The 25,178-nt window shown below is 44.0% G+C and overlaps 1 protein-coding gene across 2 annotated transcripts in view; it reads left to right on the top strand.

Annotated features, from left to right (window-relative positions):
* Positions 1-22,345, top strand: part of RNF19A (ring finger protein 19A, RBR E3 ubiquitin protein ligase) — a 39,741-nt gene extending 17,396 nt beyond the window's left edge. For both annotated transcript variants that reach the window (XM_053466051.1, XM_053466050.1), the window contains exons 2-10: positions 1,928-2,655; positions 6,561-6,769; positions 8,411-8,555; positions 12,245-12,407; positions 13,305-13,419; positions 13,802-13,963; positions 16,801-17,014; positions 19,235-19,378; positions 20,233-22,345. In XM_053466051.1, coding sequence (XP_053322026.1) covers positions 2,072-2,655; positions 6,561-6,769; positions 8,411-8,555; positions 12,245-12,407; positions 13,305-13,419; positions 13,802-13,963; positions 16,801-17,014; positions 19,235-19,378; positions 20,233-20,908 — 2,412 coding nt within the window. In that variant the 5' untranslated portion in view covers positions 1,928-2,071 and the 3' untranslated portion in view covers positions 20,909-22,345. The remainder of the gene's footprint in view (positions 1-1,927; positions 2,656-6,560; positions 6,770-8,410; positions 8,556-12,244; positions 12,408-13,304; positions 13,420-13,801; positions 13,964-16,800; positions 17,015-19,234; positions 19,379-20,232) is intronic.
* The last annotated feature ends 2,833 nt before the right edge of the window (positions 22,346-25,178 follow it).

The following is a 25,178-nucleotide window of genomic DNA, read 5'->3' as shown; positions in this document are numbered from 1 at the left end:
CTCACCACTGCACGTGTAACCAGATTTAAATCGACGTATGCTGCTTTACTAAGCTGTTAAGTAGCTTATATATTTTGTGTTAATCAAAGTATAATCAGTAAAATGGAACCTATAGTGAAATCACCACCCAGCTCGTCGCGATGTAGCCTGTTAATATGGTATGAAAAGGTTTCCCCTCCTGGCCAGATTAGACCCTCTGGGCACGTGAGAATATTTTTAGAGATAAGGTCCAAATTTATCATCTTTCTTAGAGATGGAATAATTGCCGGTGCCTGTTCATAGAGCTTTATTCTGATGCCGGCGGGACACAAAAGCTTTAGGGGTACACAATTGTATTTACTTATTGTATTAGGCTCTTGATAAATACTGCCGTCAGTAATTTATTGCCCTGATTGATCCCCAGAGGGACTCGGTTTGGTATGGTAACCATACTCTTGGTTTGTGTTATTCTAATGATGCGCTTAAAGGAATTCACTGCCTGCTTCTTCTAACAGACCCTTCTAAGGCTGCCCGCAAGCAAACCTGCTGTGTCTGGAAACATCTCATTAATTAAAATAAAAGTTTCTATATACATCCATGGTATTTAGGCGACGTTTGAAAACCCCAGTAATATTGCCAGTTTGTTCTAAAGCTGCTGTTTATGCGAGTCTTGAGGAATAGATGCAGATGCATCATGGAGCATGGCTGAAAACCAGAACCTGTATATGTAATTCTTCGTATTCCCCTCATTAGTGTGCTCATTATCTACTTTCAATTTCATGATTTCCTTTGTCATTTTGTAAACTTTCTTCACACTACTCTGTTGTAGATCAAAGCCCCCAGCTAGAACAGTCTTACCGCAACCACCCATCAGTTTCCTTACCTGTATGAAAGTCTTTCATCGGCTGGAGAGTGCGTAGTGACTGTGAGCTGTATTATATAATATATATTATGTGTGGTATATATTAATGCTATCAGACATAATGGAAAGTGTATGGCGAGAGATTTATTTGTTTTATTTTTGGGAAAATGGGTTAAAAACAATCCAGATCTTTGTCGAAAACAGGGTTTGCTTGTGTGTTTCCTGTTTGCGTAAACTTGCAGCATTTCTCATATACACCCTCCCAGCCCTAATCCTGTCTTTACTATAGCAAACCATCTGGGTAACCTACTAGATAATGAGAATAGGGAGGGCATAGATGTCCTAGAGGATATTTCACACAGCAGTCTGCGGGTCACGGGTAATCGGTAGTATGTGGGGAGAGGCACATTTATTTATTTATTATTACCTTTGTTGCCGATGCCTCCATGGCTGCCCGCTTCCTGGCAGAGCTCCGAGATACTCTCTGCTTTACTTGTGAATGCTATTTAATTCTCTGGTGGTATATATAATGGATGGGCAACCAACGCTGCATAACATGTGTGGCTGGGAATACATTCTGAAATGTGCTTCAATATAAAAGGAATTCCTGGTTATTGAGAAGAACCGCTTCGCCGATATCTTGGAAATCCCGCTAAGGAACTAGTGGTGCAGCATTCTCTGAACGCTAAACTGGATTAATGTGTTAGCTTCACTAATATGATGTGTACTTCTGAACTGAGATCATACTGATGTAAGGCTGAGTCTTCTCACATGTGTTTGTAATGGACAACGGAGGCTGTATCTGCACCCCGGGTTAGCTGAGAATATCACCCATAATCCTCCTCTGTCCACATGGCAGCTGGTAATCCTCCTCAAGTCCTGAATGGGGAACTTCAAGTAACTAAGTAACTTACGCTATTCTTGACACTGAATGCCAAAGAAAAAAGTTTTAGTTCACAAAGTACTTTTTTCTTCACAGCAGACAAAATGAACTCTGTTAGTTTATTATTCTCATAAGGTGAAGCTGACCGTTCCATTTATCAACACTTTTTTTTTAATACATTTTTCTCTTTGTTTTATTTACAGGACCAAGTTGAAACATTGTCCAGTGAATCCGGAGGAAAAATAACCCCCCACACACCCCATTTAAACTCCCCTGAACAACGGTTAACACGAGTCATAATGATCTGTGCTAAGCACATACTTTGAACATTTTGTGGTAAGGGAGAAATGAGTTTGCATCGGCAAATGGGTTCAGATCGGGACCTGCAATCATCGACTTCCTCGGTCAGCCTCCCTCCTGTTAAAAAGGCACCAAAGAAAAGGAGGATGCCATGGGGTTCTATCTTCCGAAGGAAAAAGGACAGTAAGCGCAAGTCTAGAGACCTAAATGGCGGAGTTGATGGTATAGCAAGCATTGAAAGTATTCACTCAGAGATGTGTACAGATAAAAATTCCATATTTTCTGCCTCCATGAACTCTTCAGACAATGGGACAGCCTCTGTAAGTAAGCAGAGTGGAGACTTTATGGAGTGTCCCTTGTGCCTTTTACGGTACTCCAAGGACAGGTTCCCTGAAATAATGACATGTCACCACAGGTCATGCACGGACTGCTTGCGTCAATACCTGCGGATAGAGATCTCTGAAAGCAGGGTCAACATTAGCTGCCCCGAGTGCTCTGAACGCTTTAACCCCTATGATATCCGTTTGATACTAAACGATGATGTGTTAATGGAGAAATACGAGGAGTTCATGCTCAGGAGATGGCTTGTGGCAGACCCTGATTGTCGGTGGTGTCCAGCTCCAGACTGTGGGTAAGAAAAAGAGCTATATTTTGTTTTCAGACCTCAAGAGACAATAGACCTCAATTACCTCTGTGCAAGGAACCATGTTGACTACCGGCCTTTTTAAAAATCTTAATCTAATAAAAGATGTGATTAGAACCACCTTTACTTTTTTCAAAAGCTAGTAGTATTCTATGGAGTGGTAATAGATGTACATTGATATACTGTGAGCCAGGCCCGGTATGGGCATTGGGCAAACCAGGCAAATGCCGGGTGGTGACTACCTCATAATTACACTGCTGTCTGTACAACAGATCCCATAGTCAAGTATGTGGTCCTCTGCTTTATGAATGAGGCTGCGTGACGCAAAAGGTGTAAAGATTGCCGCATGTATCCAGCAGGCCCCCAGATCTATAACAATGTATTGGTAGCAGCCACGATTTTACTCGGTGCCGGCTTTCTCGCCGTTCTATTTAAGGTCAATTGTAAAATCTTGGCAGATAAGTGCTGCTTCATGTAAGAGGGGAGAACCAGACCTGTCTTTTATTTTTCCTCCTCATTGACCCATCACCTAAAAAATACCAAAAAGTCCATGCATCAGCACAAAAACATCCGCAAGGCCTGGGACTCCCTACCTTTGTCAGACATTGTATGATTACAAAAAGTTAACTTGGCTTAATGATAATGAATGTGGAATCCTTCTCGCAATCCAGATTCACTTGTATTGCTTTTGTACCAAAAAACATAAAATGGACACGTGTGACCCAGTTGCTGTTGTTTTGTGAGAGCTTTAGTTTTTTGGGCAGAATAATGTGGTTTAGGAGCAGACACTGTGTGTTGGGAAACCTTGGTTATTAGATCATCTCTCATAATGCAGATATAAATAAGACAGGCAAGCAGCTGACTTTTTTTTCTCTCTAGCATTTTGGGTTATTTTATTGCCAGCGACATGTGATACTCCGTTACTTCTAAGCCAACTTGCTTGGGTGTCCTATTTCAAAGCTTAAACGGGATATCCTGCGTTTTACATTCTCTGTACACTCTGTAGACTTACTCGGTGCTGTTTACAGATTAAAACAACCAAGATGTATATATTCTAAACCCACATTATTTGTATACCATGTGAGCAGCTATCTTACCTTCTTCATCACAAGATCTGCAGGATTATGACCAACCACTGAGTTTTCCCGACCCTATTATTTTCTGTTTGTCAATCGGTTGTGGAAGTATTAGGATGGTTTGGCCTCCATATAGTGCTACGATAGCGAAAACAAGTCCTTTTTAAAGAAGACATCTCCAAAACAAACCTTTTTTTAATGCAAAAACACTGAATGCGACTGTCCTCTATAAAATATATAGTGCAGCATAAAAGCTGTTGTAAAGAGTGTTCGGCGGCAGCGAAGGAACGAAGGTTCATGTTAGAGTAAATGAAAGGACGCGGCGGAGGAGACAGTCCCCACCTTGCTTTGGATAAGACTATGCCAGGTGTGTGGACACGCGAAGAAACCATGACTAGCAACTTATTGAATAACCATGCAGCGTCTGTATGTGAAGCAGGGAGTATGTAATGTCTACGAACCCAGGACATGAAAACAAGAAAGATCTCAATGTGTCCTTCCTGCTAAAATACTTTATAAAAGCGAATGTTTTTGTGTGTTCTCTCGCTGTTAAGGAATGACTTGTGCTCCAAGTCTAAGATCTGTTACTTCTGAGTCAAACGAGGAGCACATCGGTCAGGGAGGGCTATAGCAGAGGATGCCTGAGGAAAGGAGACATGTTTTCTGCCGGAGACGTCCTGCCAGCGCCCAGCAGTAACGGCAGCTGCACAATAACGTTTCTTGCTTCGGTATAAATCACGGTTGAAAGAAACTCGCTTAATGAGTGTCTCTTTTGCAGGGTTTCGCCACTCTTAAGCATGTTGGAGAGGGTTGTTTGTTTTTGCTGACGCGCACAAGCCTTAATGGTTAATTACTGGTTCCTAGCTGCTCCAGAGTCCGGGGTCAGCGTCACATTCGCTCCATTGCTCGCTGACCTTCTCGTAGTTACCCTGACAGGCCTATCCTGCGACCGACCATCTGCCCCCATTTATTCTCAGTTGCATCCGGGATTTCCGTTGCTAGCTTTTACCTGTCTTTTGTGTTATCAGCCGTCTGGACGTGTGCCCTCAGACAGATGGCCGCATCCACAGCCTGCCGTGGAGCTGTATAACAGGACTGATCGAGCCTTCGTTAACTTAAATAACCCTCTGCTGCCATTTGCGGATGGTGTTACAGTGAATGTGAATCCACCCGGGTAGAAAATCATTTTGTTTTTATGTTTAAATGTTGCAAGTTAGAAGAAACCTAAACTCCCCAGGGTTTTTGCATCCAGGTGTTCACCACTCTGACACTCTAAGGTTAGAACAGTGTTGGCCTGAAATCCATTAAATAAAAGAAACATATGTCTGCGATGAAGGTGTCACGCCAGTATGTTGTTCTACCAAGCGGGGGACTGCAAAATATTCACATATTTGGCATGATATGTGGCGTGTTCAAGCAGGACCTGCAAAGGCCCCCAGTTGGACAGTGTAGTCTAAATCAGTTTATTTATGGTGTTAGGCCAGGGGTGTCAAAGCATTTTCTGAGTATTATCCTTAAAGCTGGGGTGTCTATGGCAAGGTCAGGAGAGTTCAGCACTCGACCTGCTCAGTGATCTCCAGCCCATGGGCCTGAAAAGTGGGCACCCTGGAGTTTGGCTGCGGGAGCTCTAATGAACGTTCAGCTCATGGTCCTCTTGGCCACAGCAATATCACGTTTGGAGAGTGGAGCGCGTTACTCGAGAGCGTAACTCATTTTATGGTGGTTGGATGACCACGGAGCCGGTAAGCGGAACTAAATGTATCTGTGTGTCTGTACATCTATCCAGTTCTACGGGGTTTCTCCCGGTCTACATTTATTTACATCATTGATCATAGATGCACAGTAAAAATGCCACAGAAGCTTTTTGATTTTTCAGGGAAGCCGGTCCTGTAGAAGCTGTTGGGCCCCAACAATTCACTTCGTGTCCCACTCAGTTTGCACGGGCCTTTGGGTTACGTTGTCAGTTAAGGTCTTTTGTAGACCGGAGTGGGTTAAGGTCTAGGAAGGCAAAGCGTTCGCTGCAGTTTGTGGCTCAGGAGCTTTGCCTGTGCTTGCTTGACGTGTAGGACAGGTTCGGGGAGTTTCGCTGTCCGTCGTATCCTGCTGATGAGGCAACGTGGGAAATGTTTGTGAATAAGGAAACGTGAAGGTTTTTACTTTCTGCCTGTTGTATGATTTCTCAGTGCCTTGTCTTTTCTAGCTGCACCTACGCACATCAATTATATGCAACCGTACTATTAGAGAGAGGGAGTGTCCCCTGATATTTAATAAAAATCACGTATATTTTTCCGTATATCCTATGTAACGTATAGCTGTGCTTAACAGGGCTTTCCGCTTAGACTGAAGTGTGAAATATTCATATTTCAGAAGGGAAAGTCACCCAAAATACCGCAAATGACAACGATGGCAGCCTCCAGATCTGTAGATAAAGGAGGGTTATTGGCCAGACTTTTGTCAGTCCTGATCTTCATTACGCTGCATTGTATGTTTAAGCGATTTTTTTCGCCCCAGGAACTTCCCCTTGAAGCCTGTGTATTATACATATGTTTATATGAAAGCAGATATTTTACAGTACGTAAAGAAATGATGTCCAAAAGTGATGTAGGTGGCCTCTCTCCTTGAAGCATAAATATTGAAAAGGTGCAGAATGGTTAAGGCCGTAGGGATGGAAAACCTCGTGTCTTTTAGTGAATGTTGAGCCTTCTTTTGCTTTCCTTAATTTTTTGGGTATTATCTCAGATGCAGCCCGTCAATGGTTACCTCGGAATAATTATTATTGGCTCCTCTTTATTTATTTTGGTGCTTCTTTTCTTTCAGGTACGCCGTAATTGCGTTTGGATGTGCCAGCTGCCCAAAGTTAACGTGTGGCCGTGAGGGATGCGGGACAGAATTCTGCTACCACTGCAAACAGATCTGGCACCCGAACCAGACGTGCGATGCGGCCCGCCAGGAGCGCGCCCAAAGCCTGCGTCTGCGTACCATCCGCTCCTCGTCGGTCAGCTACAGCCAGGAGTCGGGCGCAGCAGGTAATCGCGCACGCCATGATCATTTCATGTATGGAAACTCCTTTCAGTTTGTAAGGTCTAATGCATTTCTTAACGCCTACCTAAGATGGGCAGAGGCTGAGCTTGCTGGGAGTTACTGTAGCTCGTGTACACGGTTGCAAGTGAGACGTATAATGTCAGAAAAGGGGCAAAGAGGGTTCTAATGAATTCCTGCTTGTCTTTCGGGGGGGACTCAGATTTTATTTGCGTTATGATTAAGTGCATATGATCGCTGGAGCGTCCTCTTATTGAGTGGCCTGTTTAGGGCTCTAGTGGATACGAGTGTTCTTATAAAAATATTGGAAGCCCGGCTTTCAGAGCGATATCCTATTGCAGAATACACATTGTGGGGTTCACAAAAGGCGTGGATGGACAGCTGAGTGCGGCATGTCACGGCTGGCGTTATGTAGCACACGCGACGCTCGCTGGGCACTAAGCTCCTTTACGTCATATTATCACGTGTGCCGGATTTAGCACCGACGACAGATTGAGGTTTTTGTTCTCGTGAATCTGATTTCGTTGAGAGATAATTTTGTTGGTTAGACTCTTTAAAGCATAAATATTTACTTCTGTAATCAACATTGTGATATCTGCAAAAATCTAAACGGCTGCAAACGCGCAACATCTTAATAGTTCAAACAAAACCGTTTACATGTTGGGTTAACACGTTGCAAAGTTCCCTAAATGTTTCTTTTAGGTATTTTTGCTATTTCTAGGTGTCTTGGACATGGGAAAGTCATGTTTTGTTGGTCTCCCATTCGGCATGTTACGAGTAATTGTCATGAGGCCAACACAACACAAATGAACACAACATCTAGTGTTGTATTTCCCGGCTGTGGCTTTCTCCGGAGGCATTGCATGCAAGGTTTCCTTAAATTCCCACCTGAGGACATTGCGTTGAAACCCTACCGTGAGCCCTAAACATTAGATGAGGCATATAGTCTTTAGTGTAAAGCTCGGAGGAGTACGTAAAGGGATTTAACAATGTACAGGAGGGAAGTCTATATCACAGGAGGAGAAATGTTAGAACAAGAGGCCATGATCTAAAACCAGAGATTTATAAGCATTTAATTTCACTCATAGGGTAGCGGATAAGTGGGATAGTCTTCCAGCAGAAGAGGTAGAGGTAGAACACATTTAGGAATTTAAACAGGCTTGGGATAGGCATAACGTTATCCTGAATAAGACAAGACCAAGGACTGATTTAGTCTTTACATCAGGAAAAATGGGTCTCCTCTGCTGTCAAATTCTGTTTCTATATCTCTTAAGTGAGAAAATGTGATGAATAAATGTGTAAGAATTAGCAGATCTTGTCTTTAAAAGAAGTAACAAGTATTTCAGATATGAATGGGCGTCCCGGCTGGCATCGTTGTCCTCATGCGGGTTTCTTGATCTGTACCGGGTTAAAAGGGCAAACGCACGGGTCGTCGTTATCCCGTAGGACAAGCTGATGAGCTTCCTCAGGTCTCGGCTGATCTTCTTGTACCCGTTGCTCATAAACATGTAGTGAGGAATAAAATGAATATTTAGATTTCTCTTGTGAGTATAGCCAGCGTTATATATTTGTAAGAAGACCGCTTATTTGGAGAAGAATCTAATATCGGTTTTATTTCCCATTGCTAGGAGATGATATTAAACCCTGTCCCAGGTGTGCTGCGTATATCATAAAAATGAACGATGGGAGCTGCAACCACATGACCTGCGCCGTGTGCGGCTGTGAGTTCTGCTGGCTCTGTATGAAGGAGATATCCGACCTGCATTATCTCAGGTGAGTGCAATCCTAACACTGACAGCACCTTAATACATTACGACCATGGTGTGTTTAACGTGGCGGATGGGTTTATGTTTAGACCTGGGGGGGTTTACGAGTGGTGTAAGATTTGGGGTAAATTGTGTTACTAAATATAATGCGTTGTTGCACATTAATATTATAATAATATAACACAAAGGCCTCCCTGTCCCCTGTATAGTGCTTCTATGGGGGGTGTTATACACAGCTGCTTGGGGTAATCTGAGGAATACACAGCAGTTACGCTCATGGTGATCAGTGCACCTATACCATGTAAAATGTGATGAGATGTAGGGGCAGCGAGCGACTGCATAGTGTCTTCCGATGTCCCTCTGGGTAATCTGATGGTTTAAGATTCCATGTCAGCCTTTTGGAATGGTGAGGCCACCCTTATGTTCTGTATTTGGTGTTGGTGGTATAGAGTAGTACCCGGTTAGCCATAGAAAGAGAGAAATCGAGTTTGGTAAAAATTTTAGCTTTATTAGCTAACTGACGTATAATGGATTGCAAGCTTTTAAGACTATCTAGGTCTCTTCTTTAGCCATATTCTCATGATATGCCTGAAGAAGAGCCCCAGATAGTCCCAAAAGCTTGCAATCCATTATACGTAAATGGGCACATGACCTTACAATTTTCCTCGGCTTTACAAAGTTTCCCTCACCTTGGTGATTAACCTGCATGATGCCAGGTGACTTGGATGTTCCAAGGGAGTTTTTGTGTGCTGCCGCATAACTGCCCGTCAATTGTAAGCAAACGGCATATTCTGGGCATTCGATGTGCGATATGATTGCGCAATCACAATAACGAGACTGCACATAATTCCAAATCGCCATTCAGTTCTCTGCTCCTGCACTCGGGGATCATAAATCCCAGTCAGCCTCGATAAGAATTTTAAAACGTACCTTTTGTGTGGTCAAAGGCTGGGCGACACGGGTTTACCTCCTGGTGCTTAAAGGGTTACAAGTTCTAGTTTAGCTGCTAATCGTCACCCGCTTTAGATTAGGTATTAGGAGAAAAATGCAGACAGTTTTGTATTCTTCGCTCTGATTACATTGAAGGGCAATATTTATTTTCTGGATACCAAAAAAAGAAAAAAACACTTTCTCCTGCAGCTGCGTGAGGAGGCGAACTGTTTGCATTATTCCGCTAGACAACACAAAAATGTCAAGTGGCTGCTGCTTTATCCTCCTGTCTGCCAGAAGCGGCTCCCTCTGACTCACGGTGTGAGGATTAATGAGGCAGGGCCTGGGGTTAAGCCTTGTCAGTGTCACAGGGGCCACAGGACTATAAAGTGTAATTTAACGCCCCTCGCCGGATCCGAGTCCATTTTGTACGCCCCCCCAGTGCATTTTGCTGCACGCGTTCTTTAGTTATGAGTCTCGTTTAACTCCTCCCCTGGCTGCCTCTGCGCAAACCAGGCAGTGTTTGTATGTACACTCCTTTCACATGCTCAGTAGCACTCCCACTCTAGTCACTGAGAGCTGAGCTCCTATTGGAAGTAACATAGTAACATAGTAACATAGTAACATAGTTCATAAGGTTGAAAAAAGACCAAAGTCCATCAAGTTCAACCTATATACATATTGTGTCCCTACTGTGTTGATCCAGAGGAAGGCAAAAAACCCTTATGAAGCAGATGCCAATTGCCCCATACCAGGGGGAAAATTCCTTCCCGACTCCAAATATGGCAATCAGAATAAATCCCTGGATCAACGTTCTGTCCCTGTTAATCTAATATCCATAACTTGTAATATTATTGCTTTCAAGAAACACATCCAGGCTCCTTTTGAACTCTTTTATTGAGTTTACCATTACCATTTCCTCTGGCAGAGAGTTCCATAGTCTCACCGCTCTTACTGTAAAGAACCCCCGTCTGTGCTGGTGTAGAAACCTTCTTTCCTCCAGCCGTAGAGGATGTCCCCTTGTTATAGATACAGTCCTGGGTATAAATAGGTCCTGGGAGTGATCTCTGTACTGCCCCCTTATATATTTATACATAGTTATTAAGTCCCCCCTAAGCCGTCTTTTTTCCAAGCTAAATAACCCTAATTCTGATAATCTTTCTGGGTACTGTAGTCCTTCCATTCCCCTTATTACTCTGGTTGCCCATCTTTGAACCCTCTCCAGCTCCACTATATCTTTCTTGTACACTGGTGCCCAGTACTGTACACAGTATTCCATGTGTGGTCAGACTAGTGACTTGTACAATGGTAAAATTATTTCCTTGTCGTGGGCATCCATGCCCCTTTTGATGCACCCCATGATTTTATTTGCCTTAGCAGCAGCTGCCCGACACTGTAACAGCAGCCAATCACGTGTATGTTACCTGAGCACTGATGGTTTGTTAGCATGCATGAGGTTGGAAGCCTCTTCATGCGCAGTTACAGGCTATGGGATGACTTTCATAGCTTTTTTTTTTCAGTTGGCTAAATTCCAGTTAACAACGCGAGACAACGCACTCTAATTGTTGGCTTTTCTTGCCAGTGACCATGAATGGATGTGTTTTCCATGAATGGTTCATGTATCCCTGTTATGTTCCCAAATAACTATATTGTTCTTCGTCGGACTGACCCCGCACACAGACACACTGCTCATAAACTTCATTATGGAGGCAGTTGTTCATTAAATTATCGCCACCGGCTAGCGAAGCTCATTTCCGTGCTGTAAACCTCCACAATGTTTCATGTTACATGTGTATTTGTGTGTTTCTTGTTAAAAGTCAAATTCAATAAATATAAATATCCGTGGATCCAGGCAAAGTAAAATCTTTAACATTGCTCTAAAAAGTAAAAATAAAAAAAAGGTTAAGAAAAAGTTAATTTATGATTCATGTGACTATGGTGACATTTCTGGGCCTGGTGAAAGCCTAAAGCAGCTGCAGCGTCAATAAGAAACGCGTCTAATTCATGGCAGACCGTTCATTGTAACAAAATGCCTCCACGCGTCTGTCTACCCCAACAGGAGAAACGCCTTAGCGTTAGTCGTTCCTTCCTATGTTTATGGTGACCCTGTGGTCAGCCAGTACTAGGCTTATCTTTTATTTGTATAGAGCCAACAATTTACGCAGCGCTTAATACATCATATATTCACGGGGTAGGACGAGTTTTTGTGGATTCTTGGGTGAGGAATGGGCGGATGCGAGAGATGTTTTTAGGTTCAAGCGGCAGGATCTGGCGAGGGAATGAATGTGAGGGGTGAAGGAAAGGTTTGAGTCAAGGATGACCCCAAGGCACTGATTAGTGGGAGAGAGAGTTGTGTTAATGGTGATGGAGAATTCAGGTAGTGGAGTGAAGATAGGAGGAGGGAAGATTATGAGCTCAGTTTTAGAAAGATTGTTTTTGGTATTCATAGACCTAGGCAATGACCTGGGCTCGTGTCCCACCTGTCAGGTTATGTTGGACGGTGTCCCCTACCTTGTGGTTTATGTTTAATTAGCACTATAACGCAGCTGAAATGCAGCCATTTCTATGATGGTGTAGTATGACACTAGTAGGTGTCACGCTACTCGAGCGCTCATTCATCTTGTTGTTGGGACAGACGGTGGATCTTTAGTCTGCGTCGGCACTTGGTATTGTGTGCAGCCTGTCCGTCTTCAGATACTGTAATGACTGTAGAACTTGATCTTTGATGTAGCTCTTTACGTTGTGGCTTTGTTTTTGATGCTGTAGCCCTTCAGGATGCACATTTTGGGGGAAAAAGCCATGGAGCAGGAAGAAGAAGATCCTTTGGCAGCTTGGAACCCTAGTGGGAGCGCCGGTGGGCATCGCATTGATAGCTGGCATTGCCATTCCTGCTATGATCATCGGGATTCCGGTGTATGTCGGGCGCAAGGTAAATCTTAATTGCTTAAAAGAAATCGCCTGGGCGAGGAAGAAAAACAAGAAAAAACTGTAATGAACCTGCGCTAGACTTTATACGACCTGCAGTGCTTACAGTTTTATATTGTAGTATTTCAAAAAGGAATATTAATATAAAAACATGTTTGCTTAATCATTTTCTGAAGAGAAGAAAAAAAATACTGCTATTTTAATTTAGGTTTGAGAACATTGCCTGCAATAATGTTACCGCAGAAGCTTTCCCGTGCCTTTGCTTTTATTATAATGCCATATATTGTTGATATAAATCCCTTTATATGCTTGCTTGTTAATCATCTGCTGTTTCTGTGACAGCCGTGAAGCATCAATCAGGAATAGCATATAAACATAAACCATCCTGTCCCAGGCAGACATAAAAAGACACCATTGATTGTAAAATAGTGCTGAGTGGAGATCATTTCCACCGATCCTGTGGAGCGCAGGCGGGGAGCGTGGGGCTGGGACCCGGCAGATGGCTGCCATTGTGGTCATGCCACCTAACAGAGCTCTCCCTCAACACCACAATCCCCTGCTTTATTAGAAGGTGAAATTAGCTCTTTAATGAAGTCGGGGACTGAACATGGAAGTCAAAAAACAACTGGCCAAATGTTCATCTTGTTGTACAGATCCAATATAACCCATGCTGTTTAATGTTATGATCCGACACATGAGGCAGGGGCTTCTCCACGTGTTCTGTCATCTCACTAATAACGCGGCACGAAGTACATAACGCTCCGTCCCCTGCTCATCTTTTCTCCATCGCGTGGATTTGATGAAACACGGGCATAGCTGAGGGTCATCTGGGAGTGTTTTGCTTTTTTATGACATTCGCTTGTGTCTTCTGATTAATGCATAGTGCGGTCATCTCCCACAGATTCACAATCGCTATGAAGGCAAAGACGTTTCCAAACACAAGAGGAACTTGGCCATAGCAGGCAGCGTCACCCTGTCTGTCATCGTGTCGCCGGTAGTCGCTGCTGTCACCGTGGGTATGGAACAATTCCTTACAGTAATCAGTATTTGGCTTTATCCTTAATCTGCACAGATAAATATATAAGGGAGGCTGAAAAGGTAGTTTTCTGTCTTCAATGAGTGATTTAGTCAATCCTAGTCTGGGTGATTTTAGGGTGAGCAGCAGTGCTGTTCAGGAATGTAAAATAGTGTAGTATAGCCTTGGTACCCTAAAGAAAATAATAATGTAGTGTTCTAGGTTGTTGGTATCTGATTTGATAGCGCCTGCAAACAGGTGTAACACTAGCTGCTCCTGTAGTCTGTTTTTACAGCTTCTGTATTAGTCAAGTATTTACTCTATTATTTGGAAATGTGTTCTTGTCTCACCTGTCTATTGAGAAAATATCGTGTTTTTCCCAGGTATTGGTGTCCCTATTATGTTAGCGTATGTGTATGGCGTCGTCCCCATATCTCTCTGTCGGAGTGGAGGGTGCGGAGTGTCTGCGGGAAATGGCAAAGGTGTCCGGATTGAATTTGACGATGAAAATGATATCAATGTCGGGGGAGTCAATACAGCCACAGGTAAGAAGCCTTGTGGAATTCCTTACGATTCGGTTCTCTTCTTACTGTCACAAACGTGTCAAGAAGTGCTGGTGCGCCCACCTCATAACTATACTGTCCGTACATTCCGTCATGGGCCAGGGAGTCTCCGTGTGTCATCAGACTGCGACTAAAATTACTAAACTGCTTTGCATACTACATTGTACTCTGTAACATGAGTGGTTTCTCACCTAAGTGACTTGGTGTCAAGGATGGGGTCACATAGTTGCTTATCTCAAAGGCCCCAAATACCTGTAAATGGGACATTTTTATAGACATTCTGCATCTATCTCTGTTCTAACACACACACACACACACACGACAGCTCTGAGCTCTGATCTCTGATTCTTTGTGTTAGTTGTATTACCAGGGCTCGACAAACCCCAGGTTGCCATGGTTACAACAAATGGCTTCCTGGCGCCTAAGGTTTGGGAGCACCCACCACCAGCAATGCTGTACCCTCATGAAACCACTCCCCGCATCATGCATACCCCGCTCCCATAGTCCCAGCACATCTAGTCTGAGTTCAGGGATATGTCGTCACTCGGACAGCGAGTATCGCGTCGTAAGGGAGTAGAAGGGTTGCTCTGGGCCAACAAAGCTAGAGGTTAAAAAAAAAGTATGTTCGAGTGTAAATATTCATTTCTTACGCAATGTGTGTAATTATCTGTGTTAGCGTGTGTATGCTGCTGTGTGTGAACATGTTACTGTGTGTGTAGCATTGTAATGTGTGTGTATGCAAGTACAGTGAAGCAAAAAATAACTTGATCCCTTGCTGATTTTGTACGTTTGCCCCCTGTCAAAGACATGATCAGTCTATAATTTTAATGGTAGGTTCATATGAACCGTGAGAGACAGAATAACAACAAAAGAATCCAGAATAACCAGTAAATTATAAATTGATTTGCATTTTACTCAGTGAAATAAGTATTTGATCCCCTATAAATCAGCAAGATGTCTGGCTCCCAGGTATCTTATATACAGGTAACGATCTGGGATTAGGAGCACTCTCTTAAAGGGATCTCAGCTTGTTACCTTTATGACCTCTGTGATTGCCAACAAAGGTTTTGCCACCAAGTACTAAATCATGATTTGCTAAAGGGGTCAAATAGCTATTTCACCAAGTAAAATGCAAATAAATGTATAACTTATTTGAAATACATTATTCTGGATTTTTTAATTCTGTCTCTCACTGTTCAAATAAACCTTCCATTAAAATTATTGACCAATCATGTCTGTCAGTGGGCAAACGTACAAAATCCGCAGGGGGCCAAATAATTTTTCCCTTCACTGTAAGTATGTTACTGTGTATGTTCATGGGTGAGTGTCAGTATGTGTTAGCATCACTGGGAAAAACCTCTCCTTATACATGTTTGACTATCTCCCAAATCCCAACCAAATTTGTCTACGCTTGGAGTTCGTTTCCTGCTGCACTAAAACATGCAGGATTTTTTTAGGGGTAATTGATCCAAAAGAAGCGTTAACTGCTTATTTATTCTGAAACATGTTGAGCTTGTGGACCCTTTACTGTCCGTTTTGATGCTGCTATGGTTTAACTTTTCCAGTACCAGCGTGATCCGCGTGCAAGGGTTAATTCTCATGTTTTGATACACTTGGTGGAAAACCCACAGTACTCCATAAAAGGAAAGATTAAACACAAAACTCCCTCTATTCATGACGGGGAAATATTTCCTGCCACAGGGAAGCCAAGGACAATATCGCTCCAACATAATGCTGCTGGAGAATGAGCCGGCAGTCACATGCCGTTTAACCGCTCGTATGCTCTGATTATAGGAATCCACAGAGTATAATACTGCGACCTTGCCGTGGACTCCAACTCCTATGATGCCCATCATGTCCACCCATCCGCTAATTGACAATATATAATGGGCGTGGCGTAACGGACACCATGGGAAAACTATTTGTAAAATACAAGTGAATGTAGTAGCTGCAGATCATTACCAGACAGATCATTGCAGAGCAGCTGCCCGGAACGCGTGATTTCATCGGAAATGTAACCTCTATCGGAAATGTAACCTCTTTATCGGTATAAATTGCAGCGTTACTGGAAATGGCCGTTTCTTACTCATACGAGTCGCACCTCTTCACATTTTAAGCAATTAAACCCCACAATTCCTCCATGTAGAGGAGGGCAGGGGGTTAGAACTTACTGTATTTCCACTGTTTAACCCCACTCGAGAGAGAGAGTTGTACTTGCAAGTTATGAAGCTTGCTGAATACTGAATGGGGTGAAGTATGGGTTAAATAACTCCATTGTATTTTGTCAGCTGGATCTGTTTACGTTCCCAGCGAATGAAAAGTTACTCAGTGTCCAAAACCCCAGCGTTTCCATCCTGTTTCCACGTAGTGTCAGCCAAAGACTCTCTCTCAGCCGAGCGTTTGCCATCTTGGCTGGAAGAAGTAGCCGGGACTTTCTCGGGCTAGAACTCCAATCCCAGGACACCCAGGAGCCAAACGCAGAGTCTCCTCAATAACTCCCTGAGCTCAGCGCGACACCATTTATAAAGAACTGTCATGAAGTCCGCTTGGCAGAAGCTTGAACATGATGTGATTTATGATGAATGTTTTAATAGAAAGACGTTCAGTTAGAAAATGTTTTAAAAACTTGAAGTGAACAAGTTATTTCAACAACAGAAGCTGGGCTGCTTCTGGGCTGCCTGACGTGCTGTTGACTGCTGCCGCTTGGCACCTATAGTGTTAAATATCTCCTCGATTTAAAAATGAAGTTGATAAGCAGAATGTCATTAAGCCCCTTCCCGCCGTCAGCTGTATTTCACCATGCTGTTTGTTTTATCTAGACGCCACATCGGTTGCCGAAGCCCGCCACAACCCCAGCATCGGAGAAGGAAGCGTGGGGGGGATGACCGGCAGCCTGAGCGCCAGCGGAAGCCACATCGACCGGATCGGGGCCATCCGCGATAATCTCAGCGAAACCGCCAGCACGATGGCCCTGGCAGGGGCGAGCATCACGGGCAGCCTTTCCGGAAGCGCCATGGTGAATTGTTTTAACAGGTAAATGCGTGGAGGTCTATTGGGTGGCGGGATGTCTCTGGGAAATGCGTGACCCGACTCTTTGCACCTGGTTCAGCAGGGAAAGCTAGTGTGTCTTTATATAAACTCCTTCCGAGAGGTCGTCTAATACCCAGGTATCCATCAATGCCGTGCAAATAAAGAATCCTAATGCTTTCCATCCGTTGGTACAATAGATCACGTTAATGTTTGTCATTATTCTTACCAAGATATACGGCAATCACAAGAGACCCCTTTTACACACCCAGTGATCGGGGACATTCTCTCTAAAGTGCTGATCATATCCCCTCTATGTGGGGAAGCAGTAATCACATAGGGATTGGTCCAGACCTTCGCTCTCGCTGTTCCACTGGCAGGACTCTGGAATTATGTCACCCCCCAGATTGTAACGGACATGATATTGATAGCAATGGTTGCCCACAGATTACCGTGTAACTAGTACTAATAGATTGTCTGACCCCAGAAAACCACACTCATGGCATGCTGCAAGGCAGCGAACAAAATCCTGCCATGTTGGGGAAACTGCTTACCAGCAGCGGAGGTCAAAAAGGTGATCAGCTATTTTGGAACATTCAAACACGATCTGCCTTCTAAACCCACGCCTGCTGGATTGTATAAACCAGGTGGATCCCTTAGGTCAGGGCTCGACAAATCCCAGGCGCCAGGTTGCCATGGCGACAGAGAATTTTGTCCTGGCGCCTAGGTTTTGTCAGCCTCTTACATCCAGAAAAAATTGTGGATGTAAGAGGCTGAGTCACCACACGGGGGCGCTGTTGCTACTGTCTGCCCAGAAGTCTGGGCAGACAGCACAGCCACTCAGAGCCCGCCCCCGAGCCTGAGATCACTCCCACGGAGTGAGCCTGTAGGCTGAAAACGCGGTTGCTGCAAAACCAGCAATCGTGTTTTCAGCTGCCACAGGCAGCTTCAGGGAAGGGGGTTGTGTGTTGATTGGGTCCCCACACAAGTGTGGGGACCTGACCCAACACCCCCCAGCTGCCTGATCGCTCCATGAGAGCGACAGTGCAGCGTTAACCCCTTCAGTGCCGCGGCATTTAGGGGTTAATTCCCGTTTTGTACGGGGCTCTGCTGCTGGTGGTCTGCCTGGAAGCCCAGGCAGACCAGCAACAGCAAAAACGAGCCCCCACAAGCCCTTTGATGATTCCTGTAGGTATGGAAGCCTACAGCAGTCATCAAAGACTCCCCTCCCTGCAATGGCTGGTCCATAGACCAGCAATTGAGTCCCAGCTACCAGAGGCAGCTTCAGGGACAGGGGAGAGGGTTCTTTGGTCTCCACATGAGTGTGGAGACCAGCCCCAACACCCCCCTGCTGCCTGATCGCTCCATGAGAGCGACAGTGCAGCATTAACCCCTTCAATGCCACAATTGTGTATGACACATCTGTGGCATTGCAGGGGTTAACATTTGTCCCCACAAGCTTGTGGGGACTAAATATCAATCAATGCTGTGCTCCAATGGAACATCAGCATCGAAAGAGTTAAAAATAAAATAAAAAAATTAATAAAAAAAAAACAGCACTGACCTGAAAGTCCAGGGTGCTTCCAGGTCAAACGCTGTGAGTTTAGTAAGTGGGCTGATGATGATCAGATCACTCCTGACCAAGTGTTAGTTTAAAAAAATCCTGGCTCCTAACTTTTTTACCTGGCGCCTAGATTCACAACAAATTTGTCAAGCCCTGCCTTAGGTAGTGGCTGTGGTGGATCCCTTAGGTAGTGGCTGTGGTGGATCCCTTAGGTAGTGGTGGATTATCTTTCTTTTTCTCCTCTGTTGGTTTAGTTCTGTAGACCAGCGGTAACGGAGAAGTCCTTTGCTTGTCCTGAATTCACATGCAGGTTTCATTGGTCTCCCTAAAACCCTGGCATCTGCCCAGAACCCAACAGATGGGTGTCCTGTATCTCCACGTACAACAGAATTCCCTTACACTGGATTTTTTAGTTTGCTCAGTCCTAACATAGAGGTTAAGCCACCGTTACTTCACGCTCTCTGTGCCTCAAGATTGCGAGCTGTATAAGGATTTGGAGACTCGCCTTTTAGCCATTGTTGAAACTCACTAATGCTGCTCCAGCCTCTATGCTACGATCCGTACCACGCGGGGATGTCCGATGGGGCTTTGGCTTCCAGACCGTGAAATTGTTAATGGTTATTACAGGCATTTGACGTGTCCTCCTTCCCTTCTTCATACAGGCTGGAAGTCCAGGCGGACATTCAGAAGGAAAGGTACAGTCTAAGTGGGGAATCGGGCACCGTCAGTTTGGGAACGGTCAGTGATAATGCGAGCACCAAAGCTATGGCTGGATCCATTTTAAGTTCCTACATCCCTCTGGACAGGTAAGATGTTGACACGTGCCGTTGAATGGTTAATGTATTTTTATTTCATGCTCCGGTTTGCAGGCACTTGTGTTTACCCGGCATGTTGGCATAATCTTGCATTTATGATTAAAAGGAAATTAAATTCATGATGTACATTAACCCGAATTGAGGTGCCATCGGTGCACCTGGTATAATGAATTCAGGTTCATCGCATTTAACCACTTAAACTTACTAAGGACAGAATTGTCTGTTAGGCAACAGGTTTATTTAAAAAGCAATGTGGCCCCTGTTGGTAAGCTGCTGTTGGAATACAACTCCCATTATTCTAAGAGATTCAAGCTGGAGGTTTGCCTCTTGGGGGGGTCTTCTAACTCCCCGCGTCGCAGAATGATTGCACACTCATAGAATATTATGCACTCATATTTCATTTCTATAGTTTAAGTTAAGAGTTTTAAGATTTCCCTTTTGTATAATGTGTCGGGGATGTATGAACAGATATCGCACGCAGCGTTTCCATATCGTACCTCTGCGTCTCCCCCTGAACGTCTTTGAAATGACAACGTTATAGTATAGTCAGTTCACTCACAGGCAGGGTTGTATTCGCTAGCGCGTTGTTACTGGTGCACTCCCTCTATGTACCAGTAATAATTCCAGAGATAGGAATATCCTCCAGTACTGCTGTGCTGTGGGCGAGGATATCATACTGGGCTATCTTTGTCCATTCCCTGTTACAAATGTCACTTCCCCAGAGACTCGCTGAATATGACAAGTGTTGTGTTACACAGAAGTACAGGGGTGCAGCAGGTTAACCCATCGGTAGGAGAGAAACACTTCTGTAATGACTTCTGTAATTCTTGAAAACTTTTTTTCAGGGAAGGAAACAGTATGGAGGTCCAAGTGGACATTGAATCTAAGCCAGCAAAATTCAGGCATAACAGCGGCAGCAGCAGTGTTGACGATGGCAGCGCACCAAGTCGCAGCAATGCCGGCAGCTCGGCAGCGGGTGTTACTGAGAGTAAATGCAGCGCCGCCAAGTGGTCCAAGGAGGGAACTGCAGGTAAAAAATGCAAAGGCAAACTAAGAAAGAAGAACGGCACAAAGATCAATGAGACCAGAGAGGACATGGACGCTCAGCTTCTGGAGCAGCAAAGCACCAACTCCAGTGAGTTTGACTCTCCTTCCTTGAGTGACAGCGTACCCTCAGTGGCTGACTCTCACTCCAGTCACTTTTCTGAGTTCAGCTGCTCAGACCTGGAAAGCATGAAAACCTCATGCAGCCACGGCTCCAGCGATTATCACACCCGATTTGTTACCGTTAGTCCTCTTCCCGAGGTGGAAAACGATCGCCTTGAGAACTCTCCACACCAAAGTGGAATGCCTGCTGTTGCAACCCCTGCTCCGTGCACAGACGTCCCCCAGCTAAGTTATATAGCCGAGGAGAGCGTGAGTCACGGCGGCATCCCCAACACAGTAGAAGACTCTGGAGACACCTCAACAAATGCAAAGACTCATCCTGAACTAAGTAGTGCAATCCAGACGGACATATAGGCCCAATAATGCTGCAATACTGTTACCACTAACCAGCCCTGCTCTCACCGAACGCTGTGAGCTGCTCAGAACGTTAACAGAATAAAACGGTGAACGCTCAAACCTCCCTCTGGTGTATGGTTGATTTGGAAAGTCCAAAATTTCAGTCTTTTGCTTTAGCAGATTTATGGCTTTAAGTACCGGTCAGTGGGAAGGTTTCTTCCCTGTCCATGGTTCAGCGTTGGCTGTTTGCACCTATATTTAAGAATATCGGCAAAAGCTCACACTTTTATTATTAAAAAATCTAAGTTTAAAGAAGAAAAAATGGCTTGAGGGCGTTGCTGAGCCCATATAGCGGGCACGTGTCAAACAGTTTTGTGAAAGAGACTTTTTGTTTTTATTTTAATTTTTTTTAATGACATAACAGGGTCATAACTCCAATGTGATGTATAGTGATGGGGATATCTTCATTCCAAGCTGTCACTAAACAGGGTACCATGGTGGGTACCCCATCTTAGCAGAGAGTTTTGAACACACACGATACGAGCAGGGTACTGGTGATTTTTGCACATCTGATCTAAAAGAGGACCGATACGTTGTCGCAGGTAAAATAGTATTACTAATGTATGACATCACAGAATCGTGTCCAGGGGACACGTGCAAAACAAGCGTTAAAAGGGGCTGTGCAGTGTCACCTTTCTTTCACGGGGAGCAGACCACCCTCTGATGATTTTCTTTGGTGCCTTTTACAAAGAAAGACTGGGTCTTAAAGTGCCTGGTCCATTTAGAGAATTTTTGCCTAATTAATGATTTCCTGAAAGTCCTCTCTGACCACCTGGAGGAGTTTGAAGGAATATCCCGGGCAGTACAATGACTGCGGTAGATTATAAATGTCATTTCTAAATGTATTACCCTACCAAAGACTCACTCAGGCTTTAGAGGAAACGCGGTGGAGTCTTTTCCGTGCTTCTCCGATGGTATTATAAAGCACAGCGCAAACCCCGCATATGCAGATGACTTTCATACGGAGGGTGGATGTGGAGCCACGGCTGGCAATTCTCATTTTTAGCTTTGTAGAGGAATTAAACTCGACCGTAAGAATCCCGAGGCCGTCGCAGCGCCTGAGCTGTTAGACTTTGCAATGTAATTCCCGTTGTTGATGCAGAAACAAAGCCGGGAGCTTCTGAAACAGTTGATGTTCTGTCCCGTTTGCTGTAAGTGTTGCCGAGACGGTGCTATTGAATGTTACGGAGCGCTTCTAGAAATGTTTTGCCGCGTGCTCGAGTCCGTTTCCATGATTTTTATTTTTTTTTCTCACCAGTTTAATCTGCTTATAACACTAGTGCCAGTTATATTTAAATCCGCTTGTTATGGTATCTGTATATTTGTTTGCAGTTTTCTTTTCCTCAACAATATGCGTGTATAATGCATACTGAATAAATGTCTCTGTGCTAAGAATATGCTCATTTTTTTTTTGATATATATATATATATATATATATATATATATATATATATATATATATATATATATATATATAATATATTTCTACACAAAGCTACACACATATAATAGTGACCTCCAGATCTGGTATATACTGGAATGATGTCAAACAAAACCCGGTCGCGGCAGAATAAAAAAAAAAAAAAGGTTTTCACAGTAACTAAAATAGGTTTAATGCTGACAACCAAATGGAGGTTTGTAAGACTGGAAGGACTATATCCAGGGGGAGGCAGCTCATGATACGAGATGAATAACAGCATCTTTTTTTATATTTCTATAAAATGAATGGAACCCCAGAACCCTCCGGGGCCGTGCGGAGCATTTCTATCAGGAAGCTCCCAGTCGCTTTAATTGTATGCCCGCCGCAGTGATTATAGGTAGTGGGGTGTTGTGTAAATGCACCGGGGCATTTGTTTTGTCGCCTCCTCTGTTTCAGGAGCTGTAAATGGCGCATCGTGTTACGATCTTACGCAGTTGTTGGGTAACCCTTACAGTGAACGGCATTCATAAAACTACTCAGAGATCATCTAATGATGGAGTAACTTGGAGCTAGCGGTAAAATCTCTGCTCCAAAAGTCTCTACAGCGTGTGAGATCCGAGCGCATCTTTCCTCTGTGCCGATGATCTGAATTTCTGAATAAAATCACAGATAAGGATAAAGTGAGAAGCTGCAGTAAAGGGGTTTTCTGTTGATGAAACGTTTGGATGCTGCCGGTGATCCGTTGGCCTTACAACAAAGCCAAGGAAATGGATGGAGGTTTCTTAATCATCAGCATTCTATAAAGTGTCAGATAACAAAGTATTTCATGAATAGGAATTTGAAAAAAAAAGTTTTAAGAGGGATCGCTGTTCTTCCACGTAGTACTTCAAGCAGATCTGTCTCTTACCTCATCATTTTACCAAATTCTGCGTAACTGTCTCTACGCGTTAAACTAAACTTCTAAACTCATCTTATTTGTATACAACTGGGAAAGATATTTTCGCCTTTTCCTAGTATCTGCCGGACGTCACTACCTGCAAATAGCCGCAGGTGGTCGGGCTTTATTACATGAAGCATTGTGAGATCGCAGTACTGGTGGGACCCTGCAGTTTCTGGGGTCCTGGGGGGGCCCGCACTGTTCACATTGAGACAACTGACATTTAAAGGCACATGTCTACGCATAAAGAAACGTGAATAAACCTAAAATCACGTGCTATGTGTTGAAAAAAGGATAAATACAAATAATACTTCTCAAATAGGACCGCAGCAGCCCAAAAAAAGACACTCTTCCTCAGGGTGTAGAAATTCAAACCAACCAAAAAATTATGGGGCGCAGATACATCTAAGGGAAAAAAACAATATAGTGTAGAATGTAAGACCAATTTTATGTGTAGGTGAAGTGTTGCACTCACAAGTGGAATAGATGATTCAGACCCATCCAAGTAGAATACTTGGATGGTTTACATGTTGGTTTACATGTCTACGCATGTTAGCTGGGTAGTCAATATTAATGCGGATGGTGCCTCCCTGCAAATACAAAGAGGATCATGCAGAACCCCCCCCCATTTACATTTGACCCCCTCTTCGAGGAGGCGTTTCTACAGAACACACCTACTACCATGTGATATACATCATTCCTGCAGGTGTTTGGGGGACGCTGTTCCCATGATTTCCAGCCACTTCTTTAGCTGTTTGAATCAGAGGACCACTGGCAAGAATCATCAAACAGAGGTGGAGGGAAGCTGCAGTAGCAAGACTGCAGCTTCTACCTCAGGTAAGTGTTTTTTTATGTTTTGGAAGAATGTAGATTAAAGTACTTTGAGTCGGCCATTATCGGAGCTTTTGTGTTTATTCACCAGCTGCGATTAAATAATTTCTTGTGAAAGAAAGGCCTGTAGGATTAGGCCGAGCAAAGTGTTTTCAAAGGTTTGTTATTTTAAATGCAAATCTGACCCTGTTCACGGGCCAGCGAGGAGTTCTCAGAACATACATCATGGGCTGGCGTTTAATAAATTGCACAGCTCTCACAACGTTTGAGTCTTAAGATTAAAAAAGCAACGATGAGCAACGGCCGCCATTTAATTTTCAGAATTAGTAAGTAAATCGGGTCTTTTTGCTATAAATGGGTTCATATTTTGCAGAGTCTCAGCCCAAACATTCAGGTTCTGAAGCCAAAACAGTTTTGTTAACATGGCCTGTGATGTGGATAGAGCGCCCACGTGTGGCTACTTACAAGAACTGTAACTGCTGCTATTAATGCTATTACTGAACTTAGGACATCACCCAGAGATTGAGAGGCAGGGTCTCTATAGGTTAAAGGGGAAGTTCCAAAAACATGGTTGTATTCAGTAAATGCTGTCTGTAGTCAAAGGGTTTTATTGTGTGCCTATAGAAAAAGATGTTGAGGCACATTTGGTGTAAGAGGGGTGGCTGCGACAGGAACATTAAGGTGATGGACACGCTTGGGCCACCCTGCGGCAATGCCCTTGTGTCCCCTTCTGCTTCCAGGAGCACATGGGATGTAATGTTTCAAATTTCCTTTTTCATTAATCTCCTCCCACAACTTTCTACTTTTAACGCTCCTCTGTCCCCCGGCTCCTCCGGCCCATTTTTTCGCTAACAATTGTAAAAATAAAATAGAAAATATTAGGGATAACATCCTCCCCCATGCTGCTAATACTGTACCTTAACCCCTCTCTGCCAAAAGCCACCCACAGCTGTTTCAGTGTCATCACCCTTGTTGAGGTTTGTGATGTCCTCATCTTCCCACCTGACCCTGTTTTCACATCTCCTGCCATCTCTTTCGGG

The sequence above is a fragment of the Spea bombifrons genome, chromosome 5 (assembly GCF_027358695.1).
Source record: "Spea bombifrons isolate aSpeBom1 chromosome 5, aSpeBom1.2.pri, whole genome shotgun sequence".
Classification (NCBI taxonomy): domain Eukaryota; kingdom Metazoa; phylum Chordata; class Amphibia; order Anura; family Pelobatidae; genus Spea; species Spea bombifrons.
The sequence above is the reverse complement of the archived record's forward strand: the minus strand, read 5'-3'. Positions and strand labels throughout refer to the sequence as shown.